Here is a 16,704-nt window from a genome sequence, read left to right on the forward strand (position 1 = left end):
GTCGCCGCAGCCGCCCCCCCCTAGACCCCGTGCGCTGCCTGGCCAATCAGTGCCAGGCAGCGCTGTGGGGTGGATCGGATTCCCCTTTGACGTCACGACGTCGATGACATCGGTGACGTCATCCCGCCCCGTCGCCATGGCGACGGGGGAAGCCCTCCAAGAGATCCCGTTCTTTGAACGGGATCTCTTGATCTCCGTTCGCCAAAGGCGATCGGAGGGGCTGGGGGGATGCCGCTCAGCAGCGGCTATCATGTAGCGAGACATTGTCTCGCTACATGAAAAAAAAAAATTAAAAAAAAGGTATTTGCTGCCCCTGGCGGATTTTAACAAACCGCCAGGGAGGTTAACCAGATCAAAGTGTTTTACCACTTCAGCCCACAGGCAATTTTACCCTTATGGACAAGAGCCATTTTCACCTGTCAGCGCTCCTCTCATTCATTTCACAATAACTTTATCACTGCTTCCCACACCTGAATGATCTATATCTTATTTTTTTTCGCCACAAATTAGGCTTTTTGTGGGCGATACTTATTTTCAGTAATTATGTTACTTTCTATGCATTTTATATGGAAAAACAAGAAAAATATGAAAAAATACGCTATGGGCTTGATTCACAAACCCGTGCTAACTGTTTAGCACGGGCATGCTAAACAGTTAGCACGTGAAGTGCCACTCGCTGACTTTTGCGCGCGCAAAATGCCGCGAATGCGCAGTCGCTGACATTTGCGCGCGATAACGCGGACTTTTGCACGCGATCACGTGGACTTTTGCACGCCGATCGCGTGAAAAAGTCTGCATTATCGCACGCAAATGTCCACAATCGCGGCACTTTGCGCGCGCAAAAGTCCGCAAGCGGCACTTTACATGCTAACTGTTTAGCATTCCCGAGCTAAACAGTTAGCACGGGTTTCTGAATCAAGCCCATTGTCTCCAATTCCATCCCCTACAGTTCTCAAATAAACAATGCTGTTGTCCCAGCTATCGCAACATTTAAATTATGTTCCTAGTACAATGTATGGCAACAATATATTATTTGGAAATAAAGGTGTATTTTTTCTTTGTTTTGTTTTTTTGTATTCGGTCAATAATTACAAGTCCTTATTTGCTAACATGACAGTAATATACCCTCATGACATACATATTTTTTAAAAAAAAGTCCCTAAGGCAACTAATTATGGTTTTTTTTCAAACTGCTATTTACTTTCTCTACATAGGATTGTTTGGGGAGGGGGGGGTTATTAAAACGTAAGTGGTGATGGTCATTTTGCTTTTTCACCAGGAAAAATATTGCCAGGAAGTGTTTTTTTTTTTTTTTTTTACACTGTACTTTACTTTCATTATTATGAATGGACATGGCCCCTGATCTGGCTCATGTCCATTCATTCCAGGCACTGCGATTGGCACTTGTTCCCCTTCACCAATTGTCACCACATACAGTAAATGCCACCAGGAACAAGCGGCGGCTGCCACAGTAACACTGGATGTGTATACGCCTCTATTACTATAAGGGTGCATACACTGGCCAAATACTGCCTAAGTGTACCACTTCATGTAGAGTGAGGGCCAAGCTTTTTAAATACTATGAAAAGATTGTGTGTAGGTAAGCTCTTGTATGGCATTGAAGTCAAAATTGGATGCGTGTATGCACCTCAACATTGCTATTTGTTTTTGAACCAGCTGGGGATATTTGGCTCCATGATTATATAAGTGCTTTGACCTGAAGGGCTTAATCATGAATCCTCTGTATGGATGAATTGATATGTATTTTAATATAACCACGGCAAGTCCATGTTGTCCACCATGACTGAGCATCTGGTGAAGCAGCGTTATGCCGAAAAATGCACATCATGCAATTACTATTGTACCACTTTTCACTTCCATGTCTTCTATACATATGTACATTAGGAAGATAATATAACAAACCATACTGTTACATTCTGAGTCTGGATTCAGTAAAGAAAACCTACTTTTTTCTTAATATTTATTACAGTAACAAAAATTAAAGAAACTATTAGTAGAAGTTGTTGTTAGAAGATCTTGAACTTTCTCTAAAAAAATCTAATCAATGGCTGAACTGCTGTAGTCTGCCTTTAAGTTTCTCCTTAACTTCTGGTGGAAGTGGAACATTTTGCGTGTCCTTAACGTGCAGTATTTTCTCATGAGCTTCTTTGAACAGCTTGGCCCCAATCGCCTCTTCCACCCTTTTTTTCCATGCTGCTAACTTTGGTCTGTTTCCAAAAACATCAGCTCGAACAGCAGCAGGCTGCAAAATCATAGTCACATTACATACTGTGAAGAATTACACATTCAAACGTAAAACAAAGATTTAACTATTTAGGACAGGGGTCTCAAATTCGCGGCCCGCGGGCCATTTGCGGCCCTCGATACAATATTTTGTGGCCCGCACCGGCAAAAGCTTCCTTATAGTTCGCTTCAGTGCTTCCAAGTAATCCGCCACATCCCCGTCGCTAAACGAGGGCTGCAGAGCCCCCAAATCGCCCGGTGGGCAAACCGCCGGCATTTCCTGGAAGGGGCAGAGCTTTCAGCTTCAGCTCTGCCCCTCTCTGTGAAGGAAGAGTGAGAGGGGCGGGCAGAGGCGGCGATGCGACACGGCGGATTACTTGTAATGGGAGCACTGAAGCGAACTATAAGGTACAATAGGCAAAAAAGTTTGCTTCAGTATGAAGTTGATTTTGAAATAAAAATCAATGCAAGGGGGGGGGAAGCTGCTGATTGATTGATTCCCTTATGCGGCCCAGCCTCATCCTGACTTTGCCTCCTGCGGCCCCCAGGTAAATTTGAGTTTGAGACCCCTGAGTAGGATGTCCAATGGCTCTGCATATGCATGTAAATTGCATTAAGAAATTCTATTCTGCTACTACATTTAGATACAGTAACCACTTTTTGCCCGCCCACCCACCCATTGACTTATGAAAACAGCCATCACCTACCACCTTTTCACAAGCCTCATGTACAGTTTTCACAGCACCAGAGCACCCATATTTAAACTTTTTCTGTACATTGAGACAGACCTGGCACTGTCACTTTAAATGCTTTATTGCCTCTTGTTGCCATGCAAGTATATTGTCATGATACATTTGATACGTCGCATCTGCCATACAACAATAGTTTTATCAAACCTTGATAGATGGTGGTGCTGGGATGCTGGGGATGAAGGTGACCAGGGGAAAGGTGGACGGCACAGCAGCTGTTTCACGCCTAGCTGGCGCTTGCTCACGTGCGTGTCCTGTACAAAGACGGCGCCGCGTGGCTTCCTGATACCAGTACCAAAGCCACACCCTCTGCGCACGTCATTGGATGTGGAGATTAAGTCAGTGAGGTCGGGGGTGAAGGGGCGGAGACTCGCCATGTGATACATGTAAACAAAAAAGGGCATTGGCTGCTGCACACACCTAAGCTGCTGATAAGTGAGAACGTCATTTGTGCATTGCGTGCTGCTAAACAACCGTAGCTTGTGATTAATACAACAAACATATATGCACATTATGTGCTAAATAAAGTGTTTAAAGCAAGTAAAACAAAATTTGTGAAGAACGCCATTTTCAAAAAGTGGAAACATGTATTAATAAAAATCATGCTAGACTGTGCATAGTGCTTCGATTTTAGGAGTTAGGCAGAAGTGTATATGCCTGTCATGGCATATACCGGCAAAGTGCATTCTTGCTCTCCAATAATTTTACCTCTTCTACAAAGGACATATAAAATCTCATGTATCCAAAATGTATATTTATTATATATAAAAAAAAAAACCCTAAAAAGAACCCCTAAAAAAATACCCTAAAGACCCAATTAAAAAGACTGGGGGCAAAACTGCATATCTTAAGAGACCTACAGGGGCATATTTTCCCAATAGCTGTCATGGGATGCCACTGCTGTTCCCTTTTCTTTCTTTATTTTCAAATTTTCAAGGGTGAGCCATAGCCCATTCTAAGACTGCAAACAACTTAAGGGGAAGGGGGGTAACGGGAGCCAGGAACCGTAGGGAATTGGGACCTGTGGAGGTGGAGGGGCCTCCTATAGGACCCACATGGTGACAGGGGCGACCAGAGGACACAAAAAGGGACCGGGTAATCCCCAAAGTGTACAAAGTGAGGACAAGAGAGTGGAGGTATTGGGGCTGGTGATCTAGGGCCGGGGGGGTTTATTTGGCATCCCGCGTCCTGGTCCACTCGGCTATGGCAACCCCAGGTACCAAAACCCAGGTGTAGACCAGTGTCCGGGAAGGCGGAGGAAGAAGTGCACATTGGGAAGCCTCCTCGTGTCCCTAAAGCACAGTAAGGGACTTTTATCCAGAGGGGACTGACCCATTGTGGGGGTTAAATACTACCTCTATGATTGTATGCTGTGCCATAATTCCTCCGCTGTGTTTGTCAGCCACTTAGCTTGCCCGATAAAGCCACCATACAGGTGCCACATTGGAGTGCGATTCACCCTAACCCGTACAAGTGCGGACTGATCCCCCTTTTCCCTCAAAAGATATACCTTTGGGTGCCGAGTGTAATCTCACCATACAGTGTACCTACACATATTTCAATTGCAGTGTCACAAACAGCTAACTATTAAACTTTGCCTTGCTCTGCCAGAACCAAATGGCAGAAGTAATTAACTTAGCTTCAGAGCCAACTTTAAAGGATGCCATTAACTTGTGTCCAAAATACCCCTGCTGTGTAACTAGCCATACATTGTTACCCCATTCTGACAGATATCCTAAACCAAGGTTTCTAGGTTCGTACACACGTCGGACTGTAACAAGCTACCAGTCGTCAGATTCGCCCGTGGGGCAGTCGTTCTGAAGACAGTTTGCCGGTGTGTCTGTCGTCAGGCTGATAAGGCTGGTTTTGACTGATCCGCTGAGTGGATCAGTAAAAACCAGCCTTATCAGCCAGACGACAGACAGTACACACCAGCAAACTGTCGTCAGAACAACCGTCCTGCGGGAGCGGATCAGTAAAAGCCAGCCTTATCAGCCTGAAGACAGACTGTACACACCGGCAAACTGTTGTCAGAACGACCGCCCTGTGGGCGCAGGCCCGGCCCTAGACTTTTTGCCGCCTGAGGCAATCTTTTTTTTTTTTTTTTTTAACAAATCAATTTTATTGTTTTACAACAAACAAGAAGATATACATTAGGAGCCACTGTGTTTCACACACAAGAGAAATTAACAGAGTGAATATACAATATAATGATATCACAATGACAGGAAAAGTATACAGATCCAATATGCATTTATATATGATATTATATGAACTAGCTAGGGATATGGAAAGAAGCCATTACAAACAGTATGAAAATATTCTGTGTGTATTAGGTCTTCAGTATCAACTTCTAAACCTCATCGGCCTAAGAATTAATAGGTGTTTGCGTGCAGAAGACACCGCGCTCCTGGAAGAAAATTGGGAAAAAGCAAAGGAGGAGAAGAAGGAAGAGGAAGACAAGAAAGAAGAGAGAAAAGGAAAGGAGGAAAGGAAAACGACCCTGGGCTCACTCCCAAACATATCCCAGAATGTCTGGAGTGGTCAACACTGAGGCAATCTTTAAAGAAATCGCCGCCCCCCCAAGCCGTGGGTGCGGGGGCCGCCTGAGCTGGAGGGGATAGCGGACAGGAAGGGGGTATTGGGCCTAGCGGCAGGGAGGGGGGTCGAACCCCTGCTACGCCACCCAGGAAGTGACGTCAGTGGAGCGCACGCTGGAACGAGGAAGAGGTGAGTGATCCCCGCCCGTTGCCTCTTACAATAGCTGCAGGCAGCAACGTAACTTTTTAAAGCTGGAGGGGAGCGGAGGACTGGAGACCCAGGCGAGGGAGGGGGGGTCCGACCCTCCTTCCCGCCGCTAGGCCCAATACCCCCTTCCTGCCCGCTATCCCCTCCAGCTCGGGCGGCCCCCCACACCCACAGACGGGCGGGTGCCGCCCCCCAGAAGTGCCGCCTGAGGCCAAAAGTTTCACCCCGCCTCGTGGGCGGCCCGGCCCTGCGTGGGCGGGTCTGACGACTGGTAGCTTGTTACAGTCCGACTTGTGTACGAACCTTTAGAAGAACACGGTCCCCAACATTCACACCTTGCCCCAGAGCTGAGAGGAACAGATCTAATCTAGCCAAACAGCAGTGTTGCTCAAATCCGATCCAGATGAAATCCAGATAGTTGTGATTCAGATTTCATCCTGTTAAATTCAAGTCACCTGTGCAGGCTGGGCGGGGGGGTTCAATCTTACCTATCATGACGTCTTCTTCATCCGTCCCTTGGCGCCTCCCACGATGCGGTCCAATCCAGCGCCACATGACTACATACTTCCTCCTTCAACCCGGAAGGAGGAAGTGTTTTTAGTCATGATAGGTAAGATTAAACCCCCTGCCCAGCCCGCACAGGTGACTTGAGTTTAACAGGATGAAAGCTGGGTCACAACTATCCGGATTTTATCCGGATCGGATTTGAGCAATACTGCCAAACAGCTGCTTTCACTAGGAGAAGCTGACCTTATGGTAACGAGAATGATTAATTTCCATATTTTCTTAATGTTTCATGGATTGGGAAGTTGCCAGGTTACCCATCTTTGCAGAGGTTGTTGGGCTCAGCCTGACACCTGTTTTGGGAAGTTTCCAGAAAACTGGGCTTTTCAGAACTTGGTGTAATACAGGTTTGAAGTAACTCCTGTAATAACCCCCGTGTCTCACATCTGCGGACTCTGGGCGCCGCACTGAATGCTGGCACGCAGTCCTTGTGTTGATTGGACTCAAGTGCTCAGAACAATCGTGTTCTGATATATTTCTTCTTTTCTGTTTGCGGGTTGCAACTTCCCATCCTTCAGGAAGGGCATAAGCTCTTCTGTTACCCCTCCCTTCAGGACAAGGTCTTTAAAAGTTTGATACACTCAGACCTTGGTGTCCATTGTCCTTTGTTCACCTGTTGTCAATTTTTCCATCCATTGACAGGCCAGCAGATCACTGGCCAACACAATACTTTGGATTATTTTACCGCAAAGCCTTTATTGCTTTTTGGGACTTAGCCAAACACAGTATTTTGAACTTACCGACATTCTATTTGTTTCTTATGTCTTACTTATTTTATCCAACCAATCTGTTCTACTGTCAGATATGTTTGTCTGTCAGTTTTAATGTATATTTGTTTGTATAGTTTTTATAATAAAACGAACGATTCCTTCATTCTAGTTTTGCCCTTGTTCCCTGATTATTCTGATCTATGCTAGAGTCTACATGTCTTCACATTGAGACACACTACCACATTTTCTTATTTTAGAAAATGTTGATTTAGCTAGTTGGGTTGCAATTAACCGTTTTCTTCCTTTAGAAATAATTAACTTTCGAGATCTCTCTATCTGTAAAATCTAGAGAGTGGTGGCAGCATTACCATCGATTTTCAGGGTGAAATCGATAACTTTATTTTACCGATTGTACATACAATCAAGATTGTATCATATACGGGCACACAAATCAATTTTAAACATTTATTGTGCTCACAGTGGATTTGCCTCCAGAAGTTTCTAGTGGATGAGACCCACATGGCAACTGTGGCATAAAATGACGGGATTGGCAGTTGATTGCCACAGGGCCCTGGAGCATTGCTGCTAAATGGACATTTAAAAAATGTCCTATTACCATGCATTAGTGCAAAAATAGTTGTTTTAAAATGTCCATCAAGCTTTTGGAATTAACATTTTACATTGGTGGTGGCTAATAAAATGGCCCTGTAGTGGGAGGGATATGGAGGCTGCAATACATTATGGGCTTGATTCACTAACCGGCGCTAAGCCGGTTAGTGTGCCTTATCTGAGGATAGTGTGCCTTATCCGAGTTAGTGTGCCTTATCTGAGGTAAGTGTGCCTTATCTGAGTTAGTGTGCCGTATCTGAGGTTAGTGTGCCTTATCTGAGCTAGTGTGCCTTATCTGAGCTAGTGTGCCTTATCTGAGCTAGTGTGCCTTATCTGAGCTAGTGTGCCTTATCTGAGGTTAGTGTGCCTTATCTGAACTTAGTGCCCCTTAAGTAGCTTTGTGCACACTCAAAGATGCACAAAGCTACATCGCGCACTGCACCGCACACAGCGCGCACAGCGTAATGCGTCGATCTTTGCGCATGACTATAGAGCAACTTGAGAAAGGCCCGAATAGGCCGAAACAGCGTCTGTTGTTGCTGTCATGCCTGCACTAATAAAGCACTAAGAGAGCTATAAATATACTTTGTGTGGTGCTGGTCCTTTGCTGGAATTACTGTTGTGACCCCTCTGGTACCGGGGTGAGGACCGAGCACACCATGGGCTTGATTCACAAAGCGGTGCTAACCTACTTAGCACGTCTAAAGTCTTTAGACGCACTAACCAGGGTGCTAAGTAGGTTAGCACCGGATTTCTCAATCAGATCGCGCGCAAAGTTTTACGCGCGCTAAGTCCCATAGGCTTTAACGGACACTTCGCGCGGAGCGCCCTGCGCTCTGTGCAGTACGCGCGTAAAGTTTTGCGCGCGTAAAGTTTTATGCGCGAAAAGCTTGTTTAGACGTGCTAAGGGGGTTTTCACAGGCGTGCTAACAGTTAGCACCGCTTTGTGAATCAAGCCCCATATTTTTGAGCCTACATTGTCGCTCCTGGGCGCTTGAAGGCACACTAAAAGATGCACAAAGCTACATCGCGCACTGCACGATAACATCACACCCACTATACTGTACATGATGCAACCTTAAGGTCGCATAGGATGCAACCTCAATGGCGCATCAGTGCACCGTTATCGTCGCATCCAATGCAACCTTATGGTCGCATCCTATACAGTATAGCGGGTGCGATGTTATCGTTGCACCGTGCGCAAAGATCGACGCATTACGCTGTGCGCGCTGTGTGCGGTGCAGTGCGCGATGTAGCTTTGTGCATCTTTTAGTGTGCACAAAGCTACTTAAGGGGCACTAAGTTCAGACAAGGCACACTAACCTCAGATAAGGCACGCTAACTCAGATAAGGCACACTAACTCAGATAAGGCACACTAACCTCAGATAAGGCACACTAACCTCAGATAAGGTAAGCGCTGTAGTTTGTGCCCACTAAGTGATAATGCACACTAACTGGCTTAGCGCCGGTTAGTGAATCAAGGCCTTTGTAGTCGGTAAAAAGGCTCAGTGGGCTGCATCTGGTCCAGGGGCCATAGTTTGAGGGCCCTTGCTATACATTTTTGTTGCTTCTTCTGAAATTATTATCATTATTTAGTATTTAAATGGCGTAGACATCTTCTGCAGCACTGTACAGAGTATATTTTGTCTTTTTTTCTCTTATTGTCCCTCAGAGAGGTTCACAAAGCCGGCGTCTCGCTGATGCTGGCTTTCATTCATCACAGGCACTGTGATCGGCTTTTGGAAGAGCTGTTTCCTATTCACTGATCACGGAACGGCATCATTGCGAACGGTGGCAGTAAGTAAACAAATACGCATATCTACCTCCCTGAACCACAAGGGAAGTTTACAGGGGCGTAGATATGAGCTGCAGGGATCCACAAGTAGTTAAATTTTGCCCAGCCCTGCACTAGCTTCTACTGCCAGATACAGTCCACACCTATGAGCAAACTGCTCTTGCCTCAGCTGGGAAAAAAACTGGCTTGTCTGATAACTACTGTATATACTCGACTATAAGTCCTGAAATTTAGGTCAGACTCACTAAATAAAAGTATAGGTGTCGACTTATACACGAGTCACGAGCAACAATGAGTAATATTTGTACTATTGGCGGCATTCCCATTTGCAACAATTTACTCAGTGGTAAGTGACACTTCTTGATAAAGGAAATGCCAAGAAAACACAGGTCTGAAAGTTCTGGCCACAACATTTAAAGGGGCACCATGGCGAAAAATTTTAAAATTTAAAGTATGTGCGAACATAAACAGATAAGAAGTACGTTTTTTTCCAGAGTAAAATGAGCCATAAATTACTTTTCTCCTATGTTGCTGCCACTTACAGTAGGTAGTAGAAATCTGACAGAAGCGACAGGTTTTGGACTAGTCCATCTCTTCATAGGGGATTCTCTGCATGGCTTTTATTCTTTATAAAGATATTCCCTAAAAAAGATTTAAACAATGATGCTGGCCAGCTTCCCTGCTCGCTGCACAGTTTTTTGGCAGTTGGACAGAGCAACTGCCATTCACTAAGTGCTTTTGAAAATAAATAAATCCCTGAGAATACCCCCATGAAGAGATGGACTAGTCCAAAACCTGTCGCTTCTGTCAGATTTCTACTACCTACTGTAAGTGACAGCAACATAGGAGAAAAGTAATTTATGGCTAATTTTTCTCCGAAACAAAAAACATACTTCTTATTTGTTTATGTTTGCACATACGGTATTTCAAATTTTACAATTTTTCCCCATAGTGCCCCTTTAAAGACAACCTGAACTGAAAATTAGCAGTCAAAATAAACATACACCGGTCATACTTACCTCCTGTGTAGTCTACCTCTAAATCACTCTCTCCTCTCCTGCATCCTGTTTGTCCACTGCGATCAAGGGAATTCTCTATCCTTCATTTTGAAAATGGCCATTACCCCATAACAGCTTTCTGATCAGCACACTGTTAAACTGTAACATCGCCCACTTGAGCCATAGGGGAACAAGGACATTACCTGGCGCATCAGTTGTCCTCTCAGCTATAACTGACAGCAACTGCTATATAACTGACAGCAACTGATATATTTCAGTTCTGACAAAATGTTGTCAGAACTGGAAGGGATTAGTGTCGGAAGAAAATGGTGAACTTCTGAGAGGAATTGATGGCAAGGTAACTATGTAATGTTCATTTGAAGTTACCTCATGTGTTTATTTTAAATAATTTTACTCAGTTCAGGTTCCCTTTAACAAGGAAAGGGGCGGGGGAAAGATACTGGGCTGCAGGAGGGGGAGTGAATAATTGGCTGCACTTGGGGGCCTGGAGGAGTTACTGGCTGCACTTTAGGAACAGGAGGGGGTAATAGCCAGGGGTCGAGTGGGGCGTGGACGGCGTCCACTTACTATTTCCCTAGGGTGGACGCCGTCCACGCTGGCTTGTGTGGAGGGAGCAGCGCAGTGGAAGGAGAGCTGTGAGCAGCGGTGGAGAAGGGGGCCATCTCCCCCCCTTCTCTCACCACGGGGCTCTCTTTTCCTCGCTCTCCCCTCCACAAGTACTGTGCGGGCAGCCGGCAGCCGGCGGGACTTACCTCTCCTCGTTCCGGCGCCGGATCTGCGTGCCACTGTTTTGGTCTGAACCAGACCAGACTTGCGGCATGCAGATCCGGTGTTCCGATGACGAGGAGAGGTAAGTCCCGCCCGCTGCCGGCTGCCCGCACATTACTTGTGGAGGGGAGAGCGAGGGAAGGAGAGCCCGAGGTGAGAGAAGGGGGGGAGATGGTCCCCTTATCCACCGCTCCTCACAGCTCTCCGTCTTCTCTGCGCTGCTCCCCTCCTGCTGGGGGGACACCTGGCTACCTATTCTGGCACATATAACCCCTGACTACATATACTGGGGACATATACCCCCTGACTACATATACTGGGCACATATACTGGGGACATATACCCCCTGACTACATATACTGGGCACATATACCCCCTGGCTACATATACTGGGCACATATACCCCCTGGCTACATATACTGGGGACATATACCTCTGGCTACATATACTGGACAGATATACCCGCTGACTACATATACTGGGGACATATACATGGATTTTCTAGGTGAGTCCACTCACTTCTTTTCCCAGGACTAGACCCCTGGTAATAGCTGCAGTCAATAACTTCTTCTGGTCCCCAAGTGCAGCTGATAGTTCTTCCTGGTCTCCCAGTGCAGCCATTAACTTGATAGGTAGACTTATACTTGAGTCAGTAAAAAAAATTCCAGCTTAAAAAGGGTCAAATATTGGAGTCAACTTATACACGCGGTCGACTTATATTCGCGTATATACGGTATGTAATTCATACATGTAATTTCAACTGTAAATGCCGTATTTTCATAGATTTTCATTACACCTAATGTTTATATCCAAACTAATGTATAATCTATTAAAAATATTGTCTATATTGAGTGCCTACTTTAAGACTTTTTCAAAGATGGGACACCATAAAAGACTCATAAATGAAAGAACACTTTAACATAATGTTTAGAAATCGCATCTTTGATAAGCTGTAAAACACGGAGCTACTAGTGACGACTGTTGGGCGAACATCTAGATGTTCGGGTTCGGGCCGAACAGGCCGAACATGGCCGCGATGTTCGGGTGTTCGACCCGAACTCCGAACATAATGGAAGTCAATGGGGACCCGAACTTTTGTGCTTTGTAAAGCCTCCTTACATGCTACATACCCCAAATTTACAGGGTATGTGCACCTTGGGAGTGGGTACAAGAGGGAAAAAAAATTAGCAAAAAGAGCTTATAGTTTTTGAGAAAATCGATTTTAAAGTTTCAAAGGGAAAACTGTCTTTTAAATGCGGGAAATGTCTGTTTTCTTTGCACAGGTAACATGCTTTTTGTCGGCATGCAGTCATAAATGTAATACATATAAGAGGTTCCAGGAAAAGGGACCGGTAACGCTAACCCAGCAGCAGCACACGTGATGGAACAGGAGGAGGGTGGCGCAGGAGGAGAAGGCCACGCTTTGAGACACAACAACCCAGGCCTTGCATGAGGACAAGAAGCGTGCGGATAGCAATTTGCATTTTGTCGCCATGCAGTCATAAATGTAATACAGATGAGAGGTTCAATAAACAGGGACCGGAAACGCTAACCCATCACAGATGTTCATTGTTCATGTTACTTGGTTGGGGTCCGGGAGTGTTGCGTAGTCGTTTCCAATCCAGGATTGATTCATTTTAATTTGAGTCAGACGGTCTGCATTTTCTGTGGAGAGGCGGATACGCCGCCGATCTGTGACGATGCCTCCGGCAGCACTGAAACAGCGTTCCGACATAACGCTGGCTGCCGGGCAAGCCAGCGTCTCTATTGCGTACATTGCCAGTTTGTGCCAGGTGTCTAGCTTCGATACCCAATAGTTGAAGGGTGCAGATGGATTGTTCAACACAGCTACGCCATCTGACATGTAGTCCTTGACCATCTTCTCCAGGCGATCGGTGTTGGAGGTGGATCTGCACGCTTGCTGTTCTGTGTGCTGCTGCATGGGTGTCAGAAAATGTTCCCACTCCAAGGACACTGCCGATACCATTCCCTTTTGGGCACTAGCTGTGGCTTGTGTTGTTTGCTGCCCTCCTGGTCGTCCTGGGTTTGCGGAAGTCAGTCTGTCGGCGTACAACTGGCTAGAGGAGGGGGAGGATGTCAATCTCCTCTCTAAAGTCTCCACAAGGGACTGCTGGTATTCTTCCATTTTGACCTGTCTGGCTCTTTCTTCAAGCAGTTTTGGAACATTGTGTTTGTACCGTGGATCCAGAAGGGTATAAACCCAGTAATTGGTGTTGTCCAGAATGCGCACAATGCGTGGGTCGCGTTCAATGCAGTCCTAGGCCGAAGAGGTCATAGCCTAGGGTCACAAAACCTGTTTATTTGGGCAATTTCAATGGTGGCGAGTCTGACGTACATAAATCGCAGCAATGGCCGTTAGCAACGTCTGAATCTCACGAAATGTCTCATGCAGGTAGAAGACATATTGTTAGACTTGGGCTCCAAAGATGGGTTCCCTACATCTCTGCAAACCAGAGTTACAGGGCTCCAAATTTGGTAAAATCCCCCATAGGCTTTCATTGGGCCTCCTATTTACAGTTCCAAAATCTCACATCTTTTCAAAGGGCAATTACTCAGCAGTGGCAAATTTTCTAGCATTGTAGGGACCCTTAGGGGGAACATGACTGGTGAGTTTCGGGCCCCTAGGCCAAAGAGGTCATAGCCTAGGGTCACAAAAACCTGTTTATTTGGGCTATTTCAATGGTAGTGATGGTGACGTACATAAATCGCAACAATGGCCGTTAGCAAAGTCTGAATCTCACGAAATGTCTCATGCAGGTAGAAGACATATTGTTAGACTTGGATTCCAAAGATGGGGTCCCTACATCTCTGCAAACCAGAGTTACAGGGGTCCAAAATTGGTAAAATCCCCCATAGGATTTCATTGCCTCCCTATTTCACTTTCCAAAATCTCACATCTTTTCAAAGGGCAATGGCTCAGCAGTACCAAATTTTCTAGCATTGTAGGGACCCTTAGGGGGAACATGACTGGTGAGTTTCGGGCCCCTAGGCCGAAGAGGTCATAGCCTAGGGTCACAAAAACCTGTTTATTTGGGCTATTTCAATGGTAGTGATGGTGACGTACATAAATCGCAGCAATGGCCGTTAGCAAAGTCTGAATCTCACGAAATGTCTCATGCAGGTAGAAGACATATTGTTAGACTTGGATTCTAAAGATGGGGTCCCTACATCTCTGCAAACCAGAGTTACAGGGGTCCAAAATTGGTAAAATCCCCCATAGGATTTCATTGCCTCCCTATTTCACTTTCCAAAATCTCACATCTTTTCAAAGGGCAATGGCTCAGCAGTACCAAATTTTCTAGCATTGTAGGGACCCTTAGGGGGAACATGACTGGTGAGTTTCGGGCCCCTAGGCCGAAGAGGTCATAGCCTAGGGTCACAAAAACCTGTTTATTTGGGCTATTTCAATGGTAGTGATGGTGACGTACATAAATCGCAGCAATGGCCATTAGCAACGTCTGAATCTCACGAAATGTCTCATGCAGGTAGAAGACATATTGTTAGACTTGGATTCCCAAGATGGGGTCCCTACATCTCTGCAAACCAGAGTTACAGGGGTCCAAAATTGGTAAACTCCCCCATAGGATTTCATTGCCTCCCTATTTCACTTTCCAAAATCTCACATCTTTTCAAAGGGCAATGGCTCAGCAGTACCAAATTTTCTAGCATTGTAGGGACCCTTAGGGGGATCATGACTGGTGAGTTTTGCCACTGCTGAGCCATTGCCCTTTGAAATGGTGTGAGATTTTGGAACGGTAAATAGGAGGCCCAATGAAAGCCTATGGGAGATTTTACCAATTTTGGACCCCTGTAACTCTGGTTTGCAGAGATGTAGGGACCCCATCTTTGGAATCCAAGTCTAACAATATGTCTTCTACCTGCATGAGACATTTCGTGAGATTCAGACGTTGCTAACGGCCATGGCTGAGATTTATGTACTCTTGATATGACATGTAGACACAGCGTTTCGTGAGTGGCACTCCCCACCAATATTGTAAGCAGTTGTCAGTGACAAAAGTGTAGGCAAACAATTACTCCTCTCACCTTCCTTCCAGTAGCCCCTGATTCGTATCTTGCCAAGACGTGTGCACTTCAGGACAGCATGGTAGACATGACAGGTATCAGAACTCAAGAAACAAAGAGGAAAGAGAAACGTCCGGGCACCTTCCGTCTGTAAATTTATTCAGCAAAGTCCATAATCGTTGGGGTTACATACCACAAGTGTGTCGCACGGGTGGTCAAAATGGTGGCTTGTGAGGTGGAGGTGGGGATGCCGGGCATCAGTAGGGGCTTGCGACGGCCGTTTCGCGTCCTGCTGGACGCTTGGTCACGCTGTGCTCCAGCGTGCACAGCGTGACCAAGCGTCCAGCAGGACGCGAAACGGCCGTCGCAAGCCCCTACTGATGCCCGGCATCCCCACCTCCACCTCACAAGCCACCATTTTGACCACCCGTGCGACACACTTGTGGTATGTAACCCCAACGATTATGGACTTTGCTGAATAAATTTACAGACGGAAGGTGCCCGGACGTTTCTCTTTCCTCTTTGTTTCTTGAGATTTATGTACGCCACCATCACTACCATTGAAATAGCCCAAATAAACAGGTTTTTGTGACCCTAGGCTATGACCTCTTCGGCCTAGGGGCCCGAAACTCACCAGTCATGTTCCCCCTAAGGGTCCCTACAATGCTAGAAAATTTGGTACTGCTGAGCCATTGCCCTTTGAAAAGATGTGAGATTTTGGAAAGTGAAATAGGGAGGCAATGAAATCCTATGGGGGATTTTACCAATTTTGGACCCCTGTAACTCTGGTTTGCAGAGATGTAGGGACCCCATCTTTGGAATCCAAGTCTAACAATATGTCTTCTACCTGCATGAGACATTTCGTGAGATTCAGACTTTGCTAACGGCCATTGCTGCGATTTATGTACGCCACCATCACTACCATTGAAATAGCCCAAATAAACAGGTTTTTGTGACCCTAGGCTATGACCTCTTCGGCCTAGGGGCCCGAAACTCACCAGTCATGTTCCCCCTAAGGGTCCCTACAATGCTAGAAAATTTGGTACTGCTGAGCCATTGCCCTTTGAAAAGATGTGAGATTTTGGAAAGTGAAATAGGGAGGCAATGAAATCCTATGGGGGATTTTACCAATTTTGGACCCCTGTAACTCTGGTTTGCAGAGATGTAGGGACCCCATCTTTGGAATCCAAGTCTAACAATATGTCTTCTACCTGCATGAGACATTTCGTGAGATTCAGACTTTGCTAACGGCCATTGCTGCGATTTATGTACGCCACCATCACTACCATTGAAATAGCCCAAATAAACAGGTTTTTGTGACCCTAGGCTATGACCTCTTCGGCCTAGGGGCCCGAAACTCACCAGTCATGTTCCCCCTAAGGGTCCCTACAATGCTAGAAAATTTGGTACTGCTGAGCCATTGCCCTTTGAAAAGATGTGAGATTTTGGAAAG

At 45.9% G+C, this 16,704-nt stretch overlaps 1 protein-coding gene across 1 annotated transcript in view; it reads right to left on the bottom strand.

The window, feature by feature from the left end:
- Positions 1–1,968: 1,968 nt before the first annotated feature.
- LOC137555294 (glutathione S-transferase theta-1-like) overlaps positions 1,969–16,704 on the bottom strand; it is a 40,705-nt gene continuing 25,969 nt past the window's right edge. Inside the window, exon 5 of the mRNA XM_068271558.1 lies at positions 1,969–2,263. Within this exon, the coding sequence (XP_068127659.1) occupies positions 2,063–2,263 (201 nt within the window). The 3' untranslated portion in view covers positions 1,969–2,062. The remainder of the gene's footprint in view (positions 2,264–16,704) is intronic.

The sequence above is a fragment of the Hyperolius riggenbachi genome, chromosome 1 (assembly GCF_040937935.1).
Source record: "Hyperolius riggenbachi isolate aHypRig1 chromosome 1, aHypRig1.pri, whole genome shotgun sequence".
Classification (NCBI taxonomy): domain Eukaryota; kingdom Metazoa; phylum Chordata; class Amphibia; order Anura; family Hyperoliidae; genus Hyperolius; species Hyperolius riggenbachi.